Raw genomic sequence first — 25,616 nt, 5'->3', positions numbered from 1 at the left:
TGAAAAAGAGGTACTTCGCACCGAACAAATCATTCTTCTCGAAGGCAGAGAGTTCAAAACTCCGCTCCTTGTGTTGCCTGATGCCAAAAATAACTCGACTCTGTTAGGAACTGACTTTCTTCAAAAAGCTAAAATTGTTTTAAATCTTGCTGAAAATAAGTGGAACTTTTCTGATGAACCTCGAAGAAAATATAGCTTCGTGAAACCTCATCAATCCCAAGTACTGGAAGAAACCCCAGTTGTTGTAAACAACTGCCGACTACGAGAAAATGAAGGACAGCAATTAACTACAGCCCAACGGCTTGCAACTGATGCATTGCTTAACAAATATCACACTGTCTTCAAAGTAGGGGGAGAAGCCACTAATCAAAAGCCATCTGGCTTACTTCAAACTCCAGTCTATGCTCAACGTTTTGAGACCTTGTCAATTGATCTTTTCGGTCCCCTTCATGAAACACCGTCTGGTGAAAAATGGATTTTTATTGTGCAGGACTGTGCTACGAAGTGGACAGAACTATTTGCTTTAAAGGAAGCCACGGCCAGAGAATGTGCCACTATTCTTTTGGAGGAAGTCGCCCTTCGATTTGGGTTACCCAGGAAAATAATAAGTGATAATGGTACCCAGTTTACTAGTGCTGTTATGCAACAACTATGCTATATCTTGAACATTGATCAAATTCTTACTCCTGTCTATCACCCACAATCTAATCCAGTTGAAAGGAAGAATAGAGACCTGAAACCACGTTTAGCAATACTTGTTGGTAACGACCATCAGTCATGGAAGGATAAACTGCCATTAATAAGGTTTGCTTTGAATACAGCCAAATGTGATTCAACTGGACATTCTGCTTCTTTTCTTCAATTTGCACGAGAGTTACGAACCTTAGATGATGTAAAGCATGATATAAAAGCCGTAATTGAGAACGATAATTTTGTTCCCGAAATTACTCCATATTTGAAACGTTTTGCAAGAAATGTACAACAGGTACGAGAAAGAGTCGAAATGCATCAAGATAAGCAGAAACGATATGCTGACAAAAAACGAAGAGAAACACCGAAATTCGTTCCTGGAGATAAAGTTTGGGTCACCCTCCAACCAATCAGCAAAGGTCCACTGAAGAAAACTGCTAAATTCATGCCCAAGAGAAATGGTCCTTATGTGATAGTGACTACAAGATCTCCAACCACTTATGATATTGCCGATCCTCATGAACCAGACAAAATTCTCGGCAAGTATCATGTTTCAGCCTTGAATCCATATCAAGTTCGAAATAAGTTTCAAAACTCAGCTCGTGTAACTCCAGTGGTTCCCTTAAAGAAAAGAGGACGCCCGAAACGTGTAATACCACCCGAATCTGCACCTGTTGCACAAGGTGCAGATGACGCTAAATTTCCTGCTTGTCAAACTGGAGCCCGTCCATCTGATTCTCCGCCCGCTGCACAAACTAGACAAATGTCAGTTCCTGACTTCTTGCCGAGACGTCTACGAAGTCAGAGGGGGAGGATGTAACAGACCTATTTAAGTGTAATTGAACTATTTTATTCACGCCATGAACTCATGAACTGTAACCTAACTATTTTATTTAAACGCCATCTCGTGGCGATATGAAAAAACGTCAGTCGACCTCCAGCCGCCATGATGATAGCTTACTATGTTATGTTATTCTCAATGTTTGAAGTTCCATTTGGTATATGTTTCATTTTTATGTATATTTCTTTTGTTTGTAACCGTTCCTGTGTGCTCTGTTAATAAATCCTTTTAAAGCTAGCCGGCATTAGTGTCTATTGAGGAACGGCTACATCACAATATGAAATTTTGAACATTAAAACTATAAGTTATAAATAAATATACAATATATGACTAATTCTAAAACTATAACATAATAAATATGGAATACTGATAAATAAATAAGTTACAAAAGTCCTCAATTTTGTTAAAAATGTCCATTTTGTTTTTTGAAAGACCTTTTCATAAAAAGAGTTCGAATAAAATGAAAATATCTGGTAAAATCTCTAAATGCCAGATAGTCCACAAATATGATGCATGTTGATAGTTCACAAATATGATGCATGTTGATAGTTCACAAATATGATGCATGTTGATAGTTCACAAATATGATGCATTTTTTTCGCTGAACAAATATGATGCAATTTTTTCGCTTTCCTTTTCTTATTAAACTGACATACTTCACAATGTTTACAATAATTTCTAACATCTTGAACAATTTCTGGCCAATAATATTGTGGAGATAACAAATTTAGCATTGATGAGACACCAACATGACCAAATTGTATATGGGCCTTTTCAAGTAATTTCGTACGTAGAGACATGGGTATCACAATTTTGTACAATCCCTGTTTTTTGATAGTTAAGACATCATTCATTTTCCTATACTTAGTATTACAAACATTATGTAAATTTTGATATTCTTTTATTTCTTCTAATGATAATAAATTAACTTGCAATCTTAAATGTTGACACATAGGATTTCTAGAGAGCATGTCAGCTTCAACATTAGTAGATCCTTTTTTATATTTTATATCAAAATCATACATAGATAATTTTAAAGACCACCTAAATAGACGACCTGTAGGGTGTTTTATATTTTTAAGCCAAACTAAAGCAGCATGATCAGTATGTACAGTAAAATGGTTACTATGTAAATAATAATCAATTGCATCAATAATAGATAAACATTCCAGCTCAGTAATGGCATAATTTTTTTCATAAGATCTTAATTTTCTAGAATGAAAAGCAATTGGATGTAAACTACCATCACGATGTTCTTGTTTTAAAACAGCACCAACAGCTTCTTTGGACACATCAACAAATACATGACAGGGATATTTATTATTAAACAAAGTTAAAATATATCTAGAAATCAATGCATCTTTTAATTTTTGAAAAGCTTTTTGAAATTCATCAGTCCAATTATAAGGAGTATTTTTCTTAAGTAAATTTGTTAATGGGGCTCTAATTTTAGCATAATTTTGAATAAATTTATGATAAACATTATTACTTCCTAAAAATCTTTGTAATTCTTTGATATTTTTAGGGGGTTGCAATTTCTTAATAACCTCTATATTTGCATTAATGGGCTGGTATTTACCTGCTTGAATTTCATAACCTAGAAAATTTATTTTTTCTTTAGCAAAATTACATTTAGATTGTTTTAATTTTATATTCTCTTTCTCACATATATCAAATATTATTTTAAGATGATTTAAATGTTCACCAAAATTTGGAGAGAATACTATAATACCATCAAAATAATTTAAAGCAAATTGAATCTGATATTTGTTTAAAATTTGTCTAAGAGCTCATTGGAAAACAGCTGGGGAATTTTTCCAACCAAAAGGTAATCTAGTAAACTCATACAGTCCAAAATTTGTAGTGAATGCCAATTTTTCAGTATCCTTTTCATTTAATTTTATATGCCAATAGCCTGATGCCAAATCCAATGTAGAAAAGATTTTTGCATTTGTTAATTGATCTAATACAGCATCAATTCTAGGAATAGGTTCAGAATCAGTTTTAGTAATTTGGTTAAGCTTCCTGAAATCAATACACAATCTGCTTCTGGACTGCTCGTCTCGCTTATAAGCTAAAGTTACAGGAGCAGCATAAGGACTATAAGAAGGTTTAATAATTCCAGCTTTTAACAATTCATCTATTTATTTTTTAATTTCACTATTATCTTTAAGAGATGCTCTATATGGTCTATGGGCTATTGGTAATTCAGAAGTTAATATAACTCTGGGAGGTTCAACCCTTATACAACCAACATCATATTTACTTTTTGCAAATATATGATTATAATCATTCAACAATTTCTGTAATTTACTATCAGAATTTTTACTATTTTCAAAATAATTAACACAATTTTTAGTACTAAGATCATTTTTACATACATAATTATTTAGGAAAAATTTGTCTAGGTTTAATCCTAGTATCCGGTGCACACGGGATTTGGCTACTTTTGGCGACTTTATGATGAGCAATAAAAACGGGACATATACGATTAGTAGTAAACGGGTCATTCAAAGAATATATATAGTTGTACATAGAATATACTTAGTATATAGTGTATAGTATATACATAGACGTTGTTTGGGTATGTATATAGTGTATAGTACATAGACGTTGGTTGAGTCATTTTTGGTGTTGGCGATAATTTTCAAAATCGCGCCAAGGCTGCACCGTATACTAGGATTTTACCACTTGTCTACTTTAACATTTTTAATTACCTGTTTTCCAAGCTGATACACTTCATAATTATAAAAATTCAATTGTAATTTAAATAATGAAACACATGGTGATGAAAGCAATAAATAATTCAAATTTGAATCTACTACATAAAATATCACATTATTTTCTATTTTACCTACTTTACGCTTTACTTTGATTATTTTCTCTATATGAACTTCACTAAATATTGAAAATATTTTTGTATATGTTTTGCAGTAGCCCAAGACAGGACGGCATACAGTAGAATTGGGCGTATGAGGGTCAGATAGAGTGTGCGTTTCGTGCTTAAATTCAGTTTGGAATTTCGCCCTATTAAAGCATAAATTGCCATAAATGCGGCATTTGCTTTGTTTGTAACGTAGGCAATATGTTCTTTGAACGTGAGCTGATTATCTATGTGAACGCCCAGATATTTGTACGAATTTGCAGTTGGGATGGGAATGTTGTTAATTCGAATATCAATTTCCACAGGGAAGAATTTTTTGTACCTTCTGTACAGAACAATATTCTGGGAGTATTGTTCTTCTCTGCCTTGAGGCAACCCTATTTGAATAAGATGACAAAGTATCTCCGCATCTTACTTGGAAAGATCTTTCTTCTAGGTAAGAAATGAGGAGTTTAAGAAAACTACTTGGTAGCGAGAATCTGGCTAATTTGTAAATTAGTCCTGCATGCCACACTCGATCGAAAGCTTTTTCGAAATCGAGGTAGCATGCAGCAATTCCATTTTTCTTATGAAATTCTCCTGCGATGAATTCATGTACAGAACTATGCAACATTTTGCAGGATTTAACTTTATTTTCCAGGTCTTACACCAATTTTCTATAATTTGCACTTGCTGCTTTAGCTTATCAATTGCATGCTGTGGGTTGAGTGAGTTAGTTAAGATGACAGTATCGTCTGTGTATTTAAGTACTTTAGAATTTTCTGGGTTGGGCATGTCGTAAACATATATATTAAAATTTCTCGGAGATAAAACAGAACCTTGAGGCAACCCTCTTTGAATAAGATGACAAAGTATCTCCGCATCTTACTTGCAAAGATCTTTCTTCTAGGTAAGAAATGAGGAGTTTAAGAAAACTACTTGGTAGCGAGAATCTGGCTAATTTGTAAATTAGTCCTGCATGCCACACTCGATCGAAAGCTTTTTCGAAATCGAGGTAGCATGCAGCAATTCCATTTTTCTTATGAAATTCTCCTGCGATGAATTCTACCAAATTTAAGATTTGATGGGTGGTTGAATGTCCTTCTTTAAATCCGAATTGTTGTTTATCAATTTCGTTTATTTGTGCAATGTAAGGATTAAGCCTTTCACTTATTATCCTCTCGAAAACTTTGCTGATTTCTGGTAATAAGCTTATCGGACGATAAGAGATAATTTCTTTCGGGTTTTTTCCTGGTTTGATAAGCATTATGACGATTGAGTGTTTCCACTGTTTGGGAAAATATGTCAGTCTAATGCATGCGTTGAAAAGATTTCTGAGAATGATGATACAATTATTAGGGAGGGCTTGTAGAGCTTCATTGTTAATCTTATCGTAGCCTTTCGCTTTTTTCTTTTTGAAGTTTTTGATTATATTTTTAATTTCCGTAGTAGAGGTGAAGTTTACAAAATTAGAATTTCTTTTTAAGAGAATTTCTTCGACCGTGTTGTTTATTGTGTATTCGAACTCTGCATTTTCTTCTGTGTGCTTTTCGTAGACTTTTTCTAAGTTCGAAGCCATAGCCTCTGCAATTTCTTCTTCCGAGTTTTTAAGTTGGCCTTCATAGTTTACGGGGTATAGCTGATTTGTTCTTGAAGTGCGGGGTGACCTAGCAATTTTCCAAACTAGGTGTGGCTGTAAATCCATGTTTTCCATAAGGGAGTCCCAGTTATTCGAGCGGAAATTAATTATTTCCTGAGAGATTTTCCTGTTTAGATAATTTACATGAGCTTTAATTCTAGGACAGCGTGTAAGCTGCCAGCGTTTTCTACGCCTGTTTCTTTTATTAGATTGAGAATATTCTGAGGGAGCTTCTGCGCGGTATTGTTTTTAATAGTATAGGTAGCCGTGGAAATAGCATTTTGAATATTCTTATTTAGCTTACTGATTTCTTTTTCAATATCTTCGGGATTATTTATCCTATTGTTGCATGGAACTTTAATTAGTTCATTTTTATAAATAACCCAATTAACTTGTACTCTTGGTTTGATCAGCGGTGGGTAAAACCCGTAAAAGTCAAATTTAATCGGATAATGATCAGAAGTGAGTTGTTCGATGACTTGCAGATGTGGGGTGGTGTTGATATTTTTGAGGGTAACTATATCCAAAATAGATGTTCTTCTGTCATAGTGATATCTTGTTGGGATGTCTGGGGCTATAATTCGAATATCAGAGTTATTTGCATAGTTGTTCAAGATACTACCATTTCTATTGTTTGAACTGCAATTCCAATTTGTATGTTTTGCGTTAAGATCACCCGCAATAACAGTGGGGTATCTAAAATTAGTTAAGGCGTTCAGATCACTGTTGCTGAGAGTGTTGCTTGGAGGATTGTACACCGAAATGGACAGAAAGGGTTCATTGAAACCTGTGTAAATGAGAGCTGCCGTGTTTTCAATATTTCCGGTGTTATGCACATCAAATTTGGTATTCTTAATATGGTTTTTGATGAGTATCGCGGTGCCGCCTTCTCTGTTATGTTGTCTGTCCGTCCTGATAGTGCTATATCCTGGGATTCTAAATCTATTACTGGGAATTAAGTGGGTTTCGCTAATCATCATCAGTTCAATGTCGTGAGAATTAAGGTAATTGATCAATTATCTTTTTGTCTGAGAGAATGCCGTTGGCATTAAAGTACGAGACTTTGAGAAAACTTGTTGTAGTTGCAATCAAATTTGGGTTATAGTTTTGAGGCTATAATTCATAGTTGAGGTTTGTGAAGTATTCAAATGCAGTCATACCGACTTCTAATTTCTCCATTATTATTTTTGCAGCTTTGAATTTCTTAAAAAAATCTTTAATTTGAGTGAATTGTTTTTTAATCCATTCGAAGAAGTTAGGTTCGTTCTGATTGGTGTTTGCCCAGGAGGGCGTGTTAGAGATTTCCTGCGGGTTTTTACTTGGTAGTTTCGGAAAGTCTTCTGACTTTAATTAATTTAAATTCTTTTCTTTTTGTGTTCTTTTCAGTTTCTTTTCGATTTTTTTCCTCTTCTATTTTTCTTTTAATGTTCTCCGGGTTTTTACAACAACCGCGGTAAAACGACACATGATCTAGTCCGCAAAGGACGCAAATTGGTGGATCTTTTCCTTTTGTAGACTTGCATAAGTAAGTTTCATGTGTCTGGGCGCATTTTAGGCATCTGGGAGTATAGTGACACAAGTCCCTGGAGTGGCCGTACCTTTGGCACTTATGGCATTGTACGGGACCTGGCCTCGATTTATAATTTGTTATAGTGATGTCTAATCCACGTAATTTTTTCAATTTGAATATTCTCTTACCAGTCTCGTTTCTTTGTACCTCAACAACAAAAACTGGTAAATTAATTTTTTCTCCTTCCCGTATTGCGGTGATTTGTCTTATTTTTAGAGTTGGGATGCCTAAATTTTGTATCTCCTGCTGAAGAAGTTCAATGTTAGTAGTTGCTGGCAGTAATTTTATAACTGATTTGATCGGTTTTTTAGAATTCATCTGATATGTGTGGAAGGAAACCCCACGCGCCTTCAAAAATTCTGTGACTAATCTATAGTGCTTTCCATCAAAGACACGTATAGTCAGTCGTCCACCTCTGAGGTTTCCTGTGTAATTCTTTACACCTAGTTCCTCAATTTCGTCTTTGAGCTTATCCCAGTTTCCTTGGAAATCAGCTAGAACTATTGGGGGGATGTGTCCCGCAACTTTTTTAGGTAACTCAAATGTGGCTTCGTTTCCAGTCTTTGCATCCATGTTTACCTCGTTATTTAGGTTTTCAAATTTATTGTTTTGTTCGGGGTAGTTTATTTCCTCAACCGAATTACTTCTTTTAAGAGTTTTCCGGGGGGAGATAAATCCTTCCGAGTCTGTCAATTTCTTTTTTCGGGATTTTCCGCTGGCGGTTCTCTTTAATTTCCTAGCGGCGTCATTTTTTGGTGGAATTGTAATTTCTTGTTTTGAGTTTAGGATATTTATTTCCTGCGACATTTCGTTAAAGTTGAAGATATTTCGTTTTAAGAGTTATTATCCTCTCGTATCTGCGTTAGGAATTTAACAATCAGGGGATCATATGGTTCAGCTTGCGCTGCCATGTTAAGATTTGCTGCTCACAATTTTTGCTATCTGCTGCTGCTAGCTATAGTTGGCTTGGCAATGCATACTGAGACAACAAAAGAAAGATCTTACCCAAAGTCAAGTCGCACGATGAGTCAGGAATCGCTGTTGAAAACTGCTCTCCCCCGCTCAGCAAAAATCCGACCTAGTCTCTTAGAGCTCAGCGGTCGAATGATTACGAATGATGACTTCTGTGTAGGAGACTTACGACGCAGCATTTATATGAAAGGTTATGTAACAGAGTAGCTTCTAGAAAAATGTAGAAAAACTTATGACGCAGCATTTATATGAGGAGGTTATGTAATAGGCGCAAATGTTCTAGAAGGTACTGGTCTAGGGGAAGATCCTGAATTGCAGAAAATTAATTAAAGGTTGCTGGTTCGCAAAGAGCAAAGCCATCGTATTATTTTTTATATTTTACACATATATATATATATACTTGTAATTTTAATTTTTTATATTGTATATTAGTAGTGTTTTAACAAAGTATTCTAACCTTTCACTAATGTTTGAATCAATGCCTTCTGGATGCCTCCAGTCAGCTCCCTTCACTGGCAACCACCAAGGCGCTGCAGCTACCTATCATTTATAAAAAATTCATTAACAAAAGTTAAAAATTACTGAAAGGAAAAATTTAAATATATTACAGATTTTGATAATGTTTACATACAAAGAAATAATAATAATTTCCGAAATAGTCAATCTGTACATATAGGCTTATATTCTATCAACATCCATTTTACAATTACTTTACATCACTAATGGGGAGCTCTTTACATGTGTGGCAAATATGACATGATGATACCATTTTTCTAGTAAGTAAATTAAAGTTTACCTCAGAAAATAATTTAATAAATACCTAAAGTTATTATTATTATTTGTTAAACTGCAGTTTCACTGAAGTAGCTAAACAAACCTTAGTTTTACTATAATTACACAAAATACTTCATAAATTAGAGTTCATTTAAGATCTCATCAAGAAATAATTTCTTTAAAACATTTACCAAAATCCATTACCATTAATTAATGACATTAATTACAATCCAATTTTTATTATTAAAGCCTTAGATTTTATTTTATGTATATTTTACTCATTAGATAGTACAACACCAAAGAGTTAAAACATTAAGACTAACTATCTAAAATATTACAGGGCTAACTTTAGCTTGCACAACAGCCAAAGAATATGCAGTATTTTCTTTCTTTGCAACAGCTTCAAAACTTGCAGGCATAGACTTGTTGCGGCTTGAATTTATACAGAAACTTTAAATACTGACTAATATCGTTTTATTTGTTTTTTGTTGTTTTTAGAATGGCAACAAAAAGATCGTTCATTTTTTGTTGTTTTCAGAATGACAACAAAAAGATTATTCAATTTTTGTTGTTCTTGGAATGGCAACAAAAGATTACTAATCATATTCTTCTAAAGAGTTGTTTACATTTGCTAAAATCGAAATAAAGATTATTTTTGATTTAAAACGTGAATCGACGTTATTTGATGATACGGAGTTGTAAAAATAAAGATTAATTTGGAGTCAGAGACAATAATTGGTGACTTGGACTTTCGATTTAAAAGTAAACATGTCCGAAGACGATAAAACTGTTACGGATTCTGCACACGAACAGTGCAAGGTAAGTGTCGAAATTCCTCCATTTTGGTTCGATCGCCCAGACATATGGTTTTTTCAAGTTGAGGCTCAGTTTAAGATAAATGAAATTATTTCGGAAGAAACGAAATTTAACTATTTAGTATCACAGTTAGAACCAAAATATGTTGAGAATATCTAGGATATCATAACAAGTAATTCCGCTAATACAGGATCCAAAACAAGGCTTCTGGATTTATTTAAAGAAAGCGAAAGTACCAGAATTAAAAAACTTCTTAAAGGAATCGATTCAGGTAACTTGAAACTCAGTCAATTATTACAAAAATTAAAATCTGTTGCAACATCGGATGTGTCCGAAAATTTAATTAAAACTTTATGGTTAGAGAAATTGCCGGATTCTATGCGTAATATAATACTTGTTTGTGACGAAGAATTACCCAAGTTGGAGATCATGGCTGATAAAATTTCTGATATGACGCCTTCTAAAGAGATTTGTGGTGTATCAACAGCTAGTAATTGCTCGAATACAGAACTGTTAATGAAAATTCAATCCCCTGAACAGCGAACTGCCGAAATGACTGTTCATCATATATCGAGACCACGATTTAGAAACAACTCTCCGTCCCGCAGACGATCTCGCAGTACTTCTAGGAAAAGATTTAATCCTAAAGGAAATGTTGTTTTATCATTTCCGTTTCGGTAACAAATGTCATCAGGATAAATGTACTCAGCCGTGCAGTTGGTCAACTGATAGATCATCCAATCAGGGAAACGACAATACGCAGTAGAAAATGCGGCAAGCTATACTGCCGATAATGTTAAAGAATGTCGCCAATTTAGGACTTAGGCGTGAATTCCAATTTCCATTTATAGTACCTAAAATTAATAAAGGAGTTTTAGGAGCTGATTTCCTTAACAAATTTAAATTAATAATTGATTTACATGGCAAGAAACTGATTGATGGTTTAACTCAACTAAAGGTAACTGGTGAAGTTACTTCCATCAGTGAAAATAGTGATATTGTTACAGTAAGCCATTCAACAAAATTTAATACTCTTCTAAAACAATACCCAGACTTATGCAAACCAAATTTATTCTTATAAGGTTTAAAACATAATGTTCCACATCATATCATAACACATGGCCAACCTGTGCATTCTAAAGCAAGACAGTTGGATCCTCGAAAACTTGCAGTAGTTAAGCAAGAATTCCAATTCATGTTGGACAATAACATAATAAGACCCTCGAATTCTCAATGGGCAAGTCCTCTGCATGTGGTGCTAAAAAAAGATGGTACTTTTCGCCCATCTGGAGGTTATAGACAGCTAAACAAGAGAAAAGTTCCTGATAGATATACTATTCCTAGGATAGAGGACTTCCATCATATTTTAAAAGGTACGAATATTTATTCCAAAATAGATTTATTTAAAGCCTACTACCAAGTGCCAATTGCTGAAGATGTAAAACTGCTATTATTACTCCTTTCGGATTGTATGAATTTAATGTTATGAGTTTTGGTTTGAAGAATGCACCCGCAAATTTTCAAAGATTTATACAGTTTTTTCTGGTCTAAATTTCGCTTTTCCATACTTAGATGACATTCTGATAGCATCTGCTAGTGAAGAACAACACAAAATCCATTTGAAGCTTGTGTTTGAGAGATTAAATGCCTATGGACTCGGCATTAATGTTTCCAAATCCATCTTTGGCACGCAAGAAATAGAATTCTTGGGTTATTTAATTACTCCTCAAGGATCACGACCGTTAACTGAGAAAGTCCAAACTATTGTTAATTACAAGCTTCCAACAACGATTCACGAACTCAGAACATTCTTAGGCCTTATTAATTTTTATCGGCGATATTTAAAAAATGCATCAAAAAGACCAATCTCTCCTACACGACTATCTTAAAGGAGCCCGAAAAAAAGATAAACGGAAAATTCAGTGAACCGATGAAGCTAAGGAACAATTTCAGCGATGCAAAGATGATTTAGTCAATACAACACTCTTATCATTCCCGAATCATGAACTACCTCTGTCATTATATACAGACGCTTCAGTCTCGGCGATTGAAGTGGTACTTCAACAATTTGAAGATAACGGATGGAAACCTGTTGTAATTTATTCCAAAAAACTAAACGAAGCACAAAAGCATTACAGTACTTACTATAGAGAGTTACTTCGAATTTACCTCTCCATCAAACACTTTAAATTTTTACTGGAAGGAAGAACATTTACAATATTCACAGACCATAAACCCATAATCTTTGCATTTAAAACAAAAGCCAGAAAAAGCATCAACTCGTCAACTTAGACATTTACAATACATCTCTCAATTTTCAACTGATATACAGCACGTAGAAGGCCGAGACAACATCGTTGCAGATACTTTATCGAGAATTGAAGAAATTTCTTTGATCGACTATGACAAAATTGCAGATGAACAAATTATGGATAAAGAATTGCAAAATTTGAAGACATCAGTAATTTACCTGAACTTCAAGCAGTATCCGCTACCTTCTGGGAAGTCTTTGTGGTGTGAAACTTCAACGAATAATATCAGACCATATATTCCAGACAGTTATCGCAAGAAAATATTTTATCAAATGCATAATGTAGCCCATCCTGGCATTAAGTCATCTGTAAAACTCTTATCATCTAAATTTATTTGTCCAAGTATCCGTAAAGATGTGCAGCTTTGGACTCAATCTTGCATGGCTTGCCAAAGAAGTAAAATTAATCGACACACAAAATCAAGTTTCGGTGATTTTCAACTGCCTTCAGAAAGATTTTGTGACGTGCATTGGATCCCTACCACCATCAAATGAGAATATTTGCTGTCTCACTTGCATTGACCGGTACTCTAACTGGATAGAAATGATTCCACTTAACAACATTTCAGCCGACACAGTTGCTCAAGCATTTTATTCTAATTGGATTTCAAGATTTGGGACGCCCTGTCGCCTAGTCACAGATCGTGGACCTCGGTTTAGTTCAGAGTTGTTCAACAACCTATCAAAAATGTGTGGAATAAAATTACAACATACAACGGTTTACCACCCAAAAGTAAATGGGAAGGTAAAGCGCCTCCATAGATCTCTCAAGACCGCGCTTATGGCACACAATAGCCAGGCCTGGACTGAAACACTTCCAACTGTTCTTCTTGGCTTACGCACAGCTATGCATGAAGACTCTGCATATACCATTGCTCAAATGGTTTATGGACAAAATACACGATTTCCTGGAGAATTTTTCCACGATAGCACAACTCCTACACCACTTGATATTTTTGTTAAGCAGCTAAAAGAAACTACGGGAAAAAAATTGGACCAAGAACAGTATCCGATAAATATGTCCAAAAAATATTCGTCCCTAAAGACTTGAAAACAACATCACATGTGTTTATTCGCAAAGACAGAGTTAAAAAGCAATTAGAACCCCCCTTATGATGGTCCTTTTCAAGTGGTTGACAGAAAAGAAAAATATTTTACAGTAAAAATTAATCACAAAGATGTTACAGTGTCTACTGATAGATTAAAATCTGCATATTTCTTGCAAACACCAGACACTACTGCGAAGCAACCAATAACGTCAATGAGACAACCTGTCAAACCGCCAACAGACTTACCTTCTAAAATTAACAAGTTTTCTGCAAAACAGTCGCGTGTAGGGCGGACAATAAAACCCCCTGTGCGATTTCGGGATTAGCATTTATTATATGTATCAATAACTTTTTTTTTTTAATTGTGTGTTTTAAAGCTAATATTATGCTGTATCGTAACTTAGTTACTGGGAAGGGAGTACTGTTGTGGCTTGAACTTATACAGAAACTTTAAATACTGATTAATATCGTTTTATTTACTTTTTGTTGTTTTTAGAATGGCAACAAAAAGATTATTCAATTTTTGTTGTTTTCAGAATGGTAACAAAAAGATTATTCAATTTTTGTTGTTCTTGGAATGGCAACAAAAGATTACTAATCATATTCTTCTAAAGAGTTGTTTACATTTGCTAAAATCGAAATAAAGATTATTTTTGATTTAAAACGTGGATCGACGTTATTTGAAGAAACGGAGTTGTAAAAATAAAGATTAATTTGGAGTCAGAGACAATAGACTCACTCAGTTTCTGGTACATGTTGGTAAGCAACGCATATCAGATGTCTGAGGATAGATCCATGAGTTTGCATAGATTACACAGTGACGGAGCATGAGCTTGGAGTAGTCCTATAATGTTTTATGAATGCTGAAATGGACAGCGGTCTGGTCCAGAAAAGTAAGCTGAACTCTGATTTATGCACCTGAAACATGTGACAACAATCTAAGCCTTGTGGAAGAAGCTAGAACAGACCAGATGCCATGAATGGATGTAATTGGTCCACAACAATATTTATTTAGTCCACAGCTTTCATGATTTTGTAGCTAACCATGAATATGTCTCGGCTCTAGTGTAGAATTGGGTGCACCTTCGATTAGCAACAAAGTGTTTTTTTTTTTTTTTTTTTTTTTTTTTTAAATTTTGGCGATGAAACCTCACTTTTGGTTACCATGATAGTTTTAACTTTGTTTTAGCTTCCTGATTTTGTTTAAATGAAAATAGGGAACAGCTTTAGTATAGCCCACCTTCAGAGTTTGGCGCCAAAGCACATGAAATACGTTGTTTTGAAAAATGGTTGCCATCCAGATTTTCGACGAAACTCCGTGTTTCAAAAAATGGCGGCCATCTTGATTTCACCAGAAATCGCGGATAATAGAAATAAGTTTACGACTATTATACACGATTTTAAGTGAAAAAAATATTAAGCAATGATTAATAAAAATGTTTAAGGTTAAAAGGATCTAATTTTAAAAACAATACCGGAAACCTTTAGCTATTTCACCTTTAATAAATAATTTGGTGTGACGTCACAATGTATTCTCCATGCTACGCGCAATTTCTCTTTTCTCTTTAAAAAAAATAATGAATTGTTTATTATTGTAAATTAACATCAAATTCTTTAAATTTACATTTCTGAGCTTAGGCGTAACTGAAAATAAGTATAATAATTTGTTTATATTTAAAATTATCATGATACAGTAAGCGAATTCTACCAGTTATTACAACGATAAAGAACGTCGCAGTGTCTCATACTTGTATTTCATACAGCTGCAGTATTTTAGAAGATTTTTAAGTTTTAGCATTTATACAAATAAAAAATGTTTTTTTAATTAATACTCTGGAACATATCAATTTTATCATATTTACAAATTAACGTTTTGCTACGTAACAACGTAATCCCTTATATACCAGTAATTAGACAATTTTCATTATTTTCCAATACTTTTAAACTTCACATTAATGAAAAACAGGTTCTTAAATTCCTAAATCACATTATATTCTCTGTAGGCAGGCATACTAGAAATCTGCACATAAATAAATAAAAAATTTAATTTCTCGCAATGAAAGAAAATATTATAAGAAAATAAATACTACAAATTAGGAACACTAAGCAATGCTTCACATACACACACACATACAGTGTTTCACAAAAGTGATGGAACACTTGTGCTTTACAAAAGGAAACTGTAGTAAAATAAATTTTAAAAAACGTGTAAAAATTTTTTGTGGGTGTGTTTCATACTTAAATTTAGTAACAATTATTACATAACATACATTTACTCAAAATATTAAAATATCAATTTAATAAAAATACAATTGTTTAGAACGGAGCAAAAAATGGCTCACATAAGTGATGGGACACTTACTTTTCCATCAAATATTTATCCAAAAATTTTACTTTATAAAAGGTTTTAATATTTTTGGGGGATTTCCTTTTACTTTTAAAACATGATTTAATCTTCTTGGGATGGATTCGACTAATTTTTTTTGCGATTTCTGGAGTGATTTTACCCCATTCTTCTCGAAGCACCGATTTTAATTGTTCTTTTGACGAAATGGTGTGTTTGCGAAATTCTTCCCTGGTTTTTCTCCACACCAAGATTCTACCGTCAGAATCAACTGTATTAAATTTACTCTCATCAGCAAATATAACTTCATTCCAGTAATCAGAATTCTTATTTATGTTGGATTTTGCGAAAGCCAGTCTGAGGTTTCTATTCTTTTCACTCACGAAGAATTTTTTCCTGGCTGCTCTATCGTGATATTCAGCAGATCGAATTACTCTTCCAATAGTCTCAGGATTAACAATGACTCCATATAATGCTTGTAAATCAGCAGCTACTTTAGGAGCACTCATTCTTGGATTTTTTTTTAATATTTCGAACGATAATTCGCTTTATTCCATTGGATAGCTTTGATGGTCGGCCAGGTCTTCCTTTATCCTGATTCATATGATTCTTTTTATATCGCTTAATGATATTGAAAACTGTTGAATGACTCAGGTTAACTGTTTCAGCAGTTTCTCTAACAGAATTTCCATGTTCAATATGCAAATTAATAACTAATTTTCGAATATCAGGCAAAGTTTCTTTTCGTTTAGCATTCATGGCTGCACAGAGATAAAAAACACAAAAATTCCAAAACAAACTGGAGAGAAATACTGCAGACGATTTTATAAATTATTGCCAATTGCTGAGTAAAAATAAAAACCCCAAAAAATATTTTTATTGCTTACTTCAGACGATTTTTGTTGCATAGTACGTAGTAGTATCTAGTGTCCCATCACTTATGTGAACCATTTTTTCCTCCGTTATAAACAATTGTATTTTTATTAAATTAATATTTTGAGAAAATGTATGCTATGTAATAATTGTTACTAAATTTAAGTATGAAACACACCCACAAAAAATTTTTACATGTTTTTTTAATTTATTTTATTACAGTTTCCTTTTGTTAAGCACAAGTGTCCCATCACTTTTGTGAGACACTGTATTATCAAAGAACTCATATTATCAAGTGCGATTACGATTGCAAACGCTACGTATTATAATAATGAGGTAAAAGTTACTTATAGGGTCAAAGTTTACAGTTGTGCTACTGTTGAATAGATCGTCGGGCTATCGATATTATATAGTAAGTCGGAAAGCATTATAAACATATCAAAACCAAAAAATTAAAAATACAATTTAAATAAAAAATGATGTCTTAAATATAATTCACAATTAAAACAATACAAATTTAAAATACACAAACGATATGTTAAACATTGCATATAAAATACGTTACATTACAGCTCGTAATCACACATTATCTCGTTTCCCTTTGTACACAACGATCCGTATTCGCTCGAAAAACATCAAAGCTCGGTGTCCACGTACACATACATTTATTTCCACCTTAAAAATATCAGAGAATTGCACAACCTCGGCATTGCGCACTACATTGGCTCTGCCCATGTACACATCGATCTATTTTCACTTAAAAAAAAATTTTATAATTGCACAAACTAGGCACCGCGCACAACCACGGCATTGCGCACTACATTGGCTTTGCCCATGTACACGTCGAAGTATTTTCACTTAAAAACATCCTAGAATTGCACAAACTAGGCACCGCGCACTACATTGGCTTTGCCCATGTACACATCGATCTATTTTCACTTAAAAAAAATCCTATAATTGCACAAACTAGGCACCGCGCACAACCTCGGCATTGCGCACTACATTGGCTTTGCCCATGTACACATCGATTACGTACCGCGCACTACATTGGCTTTGCCCATGTACACATCGATCTATTTTCACTTAAAAAAAATCCTAGAATTGCACAAACTAGGCACTGAACACAACCTCGGCATTGCGCACTACATTGCCTTTGCCTATGTACACATCGATCTATTTTGACTTAAAACATCCTAGAATTGCACAAACTAGGCACCGCGCACAACCTCGGCATTGCGAACTACATTGGCTTTGCCCATGTACACATCGATTTATTTTCACTTAAAAATATCCTAGAATTGCGCAAACTAGGCACCGCGCACAACCTCGGCATTGCGCACTATATTGTCTTTGCCCATGTACACATCGATCTATTTAAACTTAAAAAAACCATCCTAGAATTGCACAAACTAGGCACCGCGCACAACCTCAGCATTGCGCACTACATTGGCTTTGCCCATGTACACATCGATCTATTTTCTCTTAAAACAACATCCTAGAATTGCACAAACTAGGCACCGCACACAACCTCGGCTTTGCGCAATACATTGGCTCTGCCCATGTACACATCGATTTATTTCCACTTAAAAAGACATCCTAGGATTGCACAAACTAGGCACCGCGCACAGCCTCGGCATTGCGCACTACACTGGCTCTGCCCATGTACACATCGATCTATTTCTACTTAAAAAAGCATCCTAGAATTGCACAAACTAAGCACCGCGCACAACCTCGGCATTGCGCACTACATTGGCTCTGCCCATGTACACATCCATCTATTTTCACTTAAAACATCCTAGAATTGCACAAACTAGGCACCGCGCACAACCTCGGCATTGCGCACTGCAGTGGCTTTGCCCATGTATATAGCGATCTCTTTTCACTTAAAAATCTGAAATTGAATAAACTCTGCATTGCTCATATACTAAGAAATCTGCTTTCACTTAAAAGAAATCGGAGAATTGCAGAAATTCGAGCATAAGCAACTCCATTGATTCGCATTGTAAAAAAAAAAAAAAAAAAAAAAATATGCTTTTAGAAAAATTGAGCTTACTACAGGCGAATCAAGATCCTAGCCTAATTGCTCAGCAGTACATTTCTTGCAAATACTACCATTCGATGACTTTTTCTGACTAATTAACCAGCATGGTATCTTACCTTTTTCACAGAAAACGTTATCCTTCAATAATCGACAATCCATCAAAAATCCTCTAAAAAGTTCATTCTCTATTGTTAATTCATACATAAAATATCTGTTCCCAAAATTTTACGCTTGTTTGAAAACTCCCACCTTAAATTTTCCTTTATAATCTCCTGATACTTAATTACAATACACTAACAACAGTTTTAGAGCAAGCAATAACTAAACACAAAAATATCCCCTCAAGTAGCCAAAAAAATATTAAAGTAGTATTCACGGTATCTGAGCGTTAAACAATCGCCAATAACAGTGTTACGAATTGTGTATTTAGGTATTAATTTTAGTAGAATTCTAATTTAAAATGTTGTATTTCCTCCTGCAACGCAGCGTGAGACAAATTTTAAGAGAAATCTATACCGGAAAAGTACGAATACAGGGCACGTGCATTAAACTTTGAGTAAACGGATATGTCGATAATTTGTATTGAAATTGAATAAATGTAACTGACTACTAAATTAGCTGTAACCGTAATTCCATCCTCTTGTTTACATTGCGTTTGGCGAATAGTATGGGTTACCAGATCATATCATTTATCGCCGCTCTTGGCGATTTTTTTTTTTTTTTTTTTTGGTTTAAAATTCCGGGTGGGCTATACTAAAGCTGTGCCGAAAATAGATTGATATGTACATGGACAAGTTTAAGGCAGTGCGCAATGCGGTTTAATCCTAGTATCCGGTGCAGAAAATGGGCATATTTGCAGCATGCCCAGTATCTGCTCGTACGGTGTGTCAACGTTTGCATCAGCATGGACTATCAGCACAGTGTCCATTACTTTAGCTTTCCTTGACAATGCAGCACAGAGAGAGATGGCTACTGTGGTATGTCTAACAACAAAGCTGGATATAGGAGGGACACAATGTCGTCTTTTCAGACGAGTCCCGTTTCTGTGTGCATTATTCTGATGGTCGTATAAGTGTCTAGAGGCTCCAAGGAGACCGCACATCGCCTGGTTGCATTCAGTATCGGCATAGGAACCCTAATGTGATGGTATAGGCAGCCACTGAGCACATGGCACACACATCTTTAGTTCGAATCGATGGTAATTTGAATGCCAGATCGGTACATTTGTGACATCTTACATCCAGGGGTTGTGCCCTATTTTTGAAGCCAGCCAAATGCAATCTTCCAACAGGATAATTCAAGACCACATGTTGCACATTGTGTTCTGACCTTCCTCCGTATGCAGTGTATTTGATTGCTGTCCTGGCCTGTATGGTCTCCAGATCTGTCACCCATTGAAAATACCTGCTCATGGTTTGCTGAGGACTGGCCTAGCAACCCTCTCCATCTAATACGATTGATGAAGTGTGGCATAGACTTGAATCAGAATGGAATGAGATGCCGATTTCTGTCATTCAAGTGAAATTCTACTCAGTGCCTAACTGGATAAGTTTTAGCTGCCACGTGGAGCACTTGTTTCGATTGATTTCTCACCCTTGTAAACCCCCAAGCTGCTTACAAATTTAATCATTTTGTCTTCATGCCATACTATTTACGCACAACAAATATTTTTTTTATTTGCTTTCCTTCATGCTATAGTAATTTTAATGGCTATTAGTGTATTATTGATTAACAGTTATCTAAGAGACTTCAGGAGTAAGTACTTTACATAGTTTATAAAACTATTGCATATTTCTGTATAAAAAATTATTGATGCAGGATAGATAGCACCTAAAGACTTCATGCAGCCATCAATGGAGTTGACAACACATTCATATTAGATGATTTTCTTTTATACTTTTCCCAACCACCAGTAGATTGCAAATAAAAAACAAAGTGACTTACAATTACAACATAGCCAAACTGTCCTGAAGTAAACATTAACAATACAATACAAAGCCAAAATAATTATATTCGCATAATATGTGCATGACACTTTGTTACTAATAAATATCAGAGTGTCTTGGATCAAATTAATATTTGAAGAGATGAAAAATTAAGTTTGACACTATCATAAGCAACTGCAGTTTTTCATTATCATAGTGGCAGGGATATCTTTGAAGATATAATTAATAGCATCATTACTACAAGGTGAAGTATAGTAAAACCACCCGCTACTAGACAGTTACAGGATTGCTATATATGTGTACAGTGGTTCTCTGCTTCGAAATCAGGAACTCTCTATTAATGGGGTATATCTGATAATGTGAAGTGTGCATTGCTGGAGGCTCGACTTACATTATCATCATGTTGGGAAAATATTTTGCATCATGACATAATTTATGTGCATGATAAGATACATAAAACTGTTTTGAGTGATATCAGCTGTAAATTTAGAAAGACACTTGGTACACTCCCTTATTAAAGTGGCTTTTATTAAAGTGGCTTAAACATTGTTTAAGATTACATAAAGCAGTCAAGTTGATTCGTGATGAATTACTAACTCTATCTCAGATTTTATTATACTTATGAAAGCTAAAGATCGTGTTTAATAAAAAGCACCAGAAATAATCACTGTCTTATTGACTAGCCATTTAGTCGCTCTCATACCATTTGCCATTGTGCATAATGATATAAAACTAATGCCTTAGTAGCACTGCTCAGACAACATCATGATATTCATGAAATTTTCTAAGGGATAAATCAAACAAAAATGTAAGCAAAAGTCTTCTAAAAGATTATCTTCCCTAGAAAATACCAGCCAGATTTAAGACAAAAATACAGCATGTCTTCTGAGAAGAAAATAATTACTTACAAAATCATGTTTCCAACACTAATAAAGCACCTAATTATATATTAAAATTTCAAAAGATCTACACAGTTGATATTCAACTAAGTCTTGCATATCTATTATTTGGCTTCATAAAGTAATATGTTGTCTAAAATGAAGTAGTCATATAAAAACATATTAAAAACAATATATTTTTCTTAATGATGGTTATATAAAATTTCTTAATAGAATGGTTTTGAGTAAATGAATTAGAGTTTAAAACAATAAATATAATAGTGTAGCTGTAATAAAGCTTCGTAGGACTAAGGCTGGATTTCCTGCTAATTTGTACTTTAGATTTTTTTTCTGCTTTGTGGAACTTTTCTCTTCTCCATAACATCATGCTTTTAATGTACCTTTAAAAGCTAATTAATTAATTTTGACAAATATTTTGCTTGAGAGATGCTCTCATGGAAGCTACTAAATGATATTTGTCTCATACCTGCTTTTCTGATTAGAAAATACATGAAAGACCAAGCCAGCCATGACCTGCCTGAGATCAGTATACAAATGTTTTGTGTCTTTAAATATGAAGCTAGGTTAAGTGATGTATGTTTAGTAAAACTCTTAATCTTTATAATAAAATATATCATAAATATATTATACCTACATAAATATGTATCACAGAACATTTGCTTAGATACAGCTAGGATAACTTCTCTTGTTAATGTTATTTTGCACAGATTTTTTAATCAAAATTTTCTCTAAAGTAATGTGCTATAGATTTGTTTTGAGATTTACAATGATGTCAGACAAAACTGGACAAACTTTATATTTTCCTAGATCCAAATTTTCCAACTTATGGAAATAATGCTTATTCATCACATGAAGTAAAATTCTGAGAAGGAAAAAAAACTTATGAAAGCATTTTAATGAAAAATTAATAACAAACAGCAATACCAGTTTCTAGGAAATGATGATTTAAGTGAAAGAAATATTAATTAGAAAATATGTAAACTAACATTTAACATGTATGTTACAAAAGTGCATAAAAGATAAGTTAAGTAAAATGTGTTTCATCAAAGAGTAAAATCTTCTATTAATGATTTACTATGAATAAATTATTAGTAGTTATGTGTACATTTGAGAAAGAGTATGAAAATCATCAGTACAGCGAATATGTTCTACTGATATTATCACTTAACGCAGTTACCATTTGACTGTTAATAGACAAAAATATAAAAATTTCCCCAATTTATTTGCAGAATGAGTGTGGATGAATCTAAACAACATAGGAACATTTCTTTAGATCAGGGATTCTCAACCGGTGGTATACAAAGAAGCAAAGTATTTTTAACTATTAAATTAAAAAATTAAAACCCAACATCCAGATTGAGTTTTTTTTCTAACATTCGTAAATTTATGTGAATTGAGCTTTGTTCAGGAGTGGTGGTGGTATTAAAGGTTTTCAATTTTTGTTTAGATGGTACGCATTAGTCAAAAGGTTGAGAACCGTTGCTTCAGATTAAATATTAGAAGAAAATGATAATTGCAGTTTGTCTAATTTGTAGATTTCCACAATGATTTAATATTTTGGGGGATTAACATTAATATAAATAACTGTTGTAATCTTAAAACACTGATGGCCCTTAAAAGCATAACATTATTGAAGACAGGAGATAAAGCCATATTTATTATACAAATAAATTTTAATACATGGTTTAACTGTACATGTGTAAGCAAATCAGTTAGACTTAAAGTACATGGTTTAAAAAACAGTTAAACTTGGAGTATACCACCTCATACAGCCATTGCATGAAGATAAACAGATACTGGATGTGCACCTAGAATATGTGAGAAAAGTAGATTTTAGTTATTACCAGTGTTCAGCTGATGTAGCCATGGGTAGACTGTGATACGTTAGTTTTTTTTATAATCATAGGCCTAATATATTCAGTAGATAACAGATCTGATGAAATCATAGATCAAGGGATTAATAGATCAATAGAAAAAATGGTGGGAATTTAGGAATTGTTCTCTGTTATGTGCCAGACATTCCTTGTTGATCACTAGTTCTAGACAACCTCTAAAGATAGACAGCAGTGAGCTTCGAAAACCTCAGAGTAATAATAAATGATTCATCAGATTTTAAAAACACTGCCTTTTCAAAAATAGTGTACATACAATAATCAATTTATGGAAATGAACTGGAAACTAAAAAAATTACCTCGCATGCTACATACATTTTATGAACATTGATCACATAGCACACTTCCAAATGGCTATTGATTTCACATTTTTTGTACGAGTTTCCATACTGCATCATCTATCACATTTGAAGTCTTCCATTGGGCAAACATTAAGGAGTGCATTTTTGTACATAATGTACTGTTGATACATTATGTACAAAATGCACCTGGTGTTCACATGGTATTTTTGTACATAATGTAGCTGGTGCTCACATAACATACACAGCAAAACATTTGTTGTACGTAAAGAAAATTTGGATAATTTCTCATTCTTTACTTGGATTCAATCATTATAATATGCATAATATTTTCGATATCAGAATTTTTAAATCTGATAAATCATTTACAGTAGCCCTAAATAATGGCGCCTGTTCAACTGCACATTAAACATGGAGGCTGTTTTTTTTGGGGGGGTGTTTAATTTATTTGATTACAGTATAGTAACTTGGCTAAGTGTAGAGATACTTTCATGGAGTACTTTCTAAGAAAAATTAGCTTATACATATTTCATATATGCAAAAACTATGAAAACACACGTGCAGCCAACCTGTTCGCCAGAATGTAAATTCAGGTCGAATTATCAGTATTCAACTACTTTACTGCTTGGCTGCTAGCGAAGCCAGAGCTAGATATTTTATCACCTAATAGAATAACTGCTGCTTGCAAATTATGCCTTCCAGTTCCTGCCAAAATTCTAAATATTTTGATGCTCCTATTTCTTGCTGCCCATTGCACTCATACAGGTTGCCCTGGCCACCGATGAGCATTAAACGTGAAGGCAACTGGAATGTAATGGACCATACGATTACACTTGGTTTCAGACTTGTATCGGGATGCATAATGCATGACATAATGTGGCATATTTTTTTGATGCAGACCATGGATGTGATCCTTGATGGTGTTAATGTATTAAGATTCATCTGGAAAAAATTAATTTATATTATTTATCCTTCTATTTGCAAAGTTCTATGCACAACTATAGCTGTAGTTACTTATAATGTTCTAACGAGGGTTTGGTTAGGTTACTTGAACATGGCAAAGCATCTAAGGGCTGCTTATTTTTTCTACCAAAGTTAGCTGAAACAATGGTCACTTTAAAAAAAACTACTTTAACTTTTTGCTATGTAGCACCTACTTAGTTTTGAACTGAAGAATAATATAACTGTAACAGCCATACATACAGATTATGTTATCTTAATCAATGAGTCAAACTAGTGAGTTCATTCACCAGCTCAGGTAGGAAAACCAGATCAAGTAGGATAGGGCTTTTTTTTTTTTTTTTTTTCTTTTAACATAATTAAGTATCAATGTGCTTTAAAAATAATTCAAATTGTGACAAAGGTACCTATTTATTATTAATACATCTCAGATTTTTAGAGGTAGTTATTTCCCAGCAGTGATGTCTGCGCGTTTTCTTTGGTGGTAAAGTAAAAATCTCATAGATTGAAATAATAGTCATTCCAAAAGTATATTGCAGTAGTAAAGTTCTGATATATGCAAATAAATCATTATGTGGAAGAAAGGAAATTGGTTTGAGGGAAGGACAGCTTATTAATTTTTGTTCATCACAGGTTCACAAAGTGTATAACTTACTCAAAATAATTCTAAAATGATGAATTTTGGTACTTTCTAATTTTCTGAACCTCACCAGAATGCTGTGAAAAAGTATTGATGGTCTAAACCATGCTGCGAAGAAAAATTTATGTGGCTACACATGTCACTAAAAATCATTTATATGGCAACCCAAGTATACACATAGCATTCTCCCAGACAAC

At 33.8% G+C, this 25,616-nt stretch overlaps 1 protein-coding gene across 2 annotated transcripts in view; it reads right to left on the bottom strand.

The window, feature by feature from the left end:
- LOC118199061 (formylglycine-generating enzyme) overlaps positions 1-25,616 on the bottom strand; it is a 123,400-nt gene that overhangs the window by 73,742 nt on the left and 24,042 nt on the right. For both annotated transcript variants that reach the window (XM_085813528.1, XM_085813527.1), the window contains one exon: positions 9,033-9,115. In XM_085813528.1, the coding sequence (XP_085669654.1) occupies positions 9,033-9,115 (83 nt within the window). The remainder of the gene's footprint in view (positions 1-9,032; positions 9,116-25,616) is intronic.

This window comes from Stegodyphus dumicola, chromosome 3, assembly GCF_044657685.1.
Source record: "Stegodyphus dumicola isolate Sdum_Otavi_A_Nest chromosome 3, ASM4465768v1".
NCBI classification, from domain to species: domain Eukaryota; kingdom Metazoa; phylum Arthropoda; class Arachnida; order Araneae; family Eresidae; genus Stegodyphus; species Stegodyphus dumicola.
The sequence above is the reverse complement of the archived record's forward strand: the minus strand, read 5'-3'. Positions and strand labels throughout refer to the sequence as shown.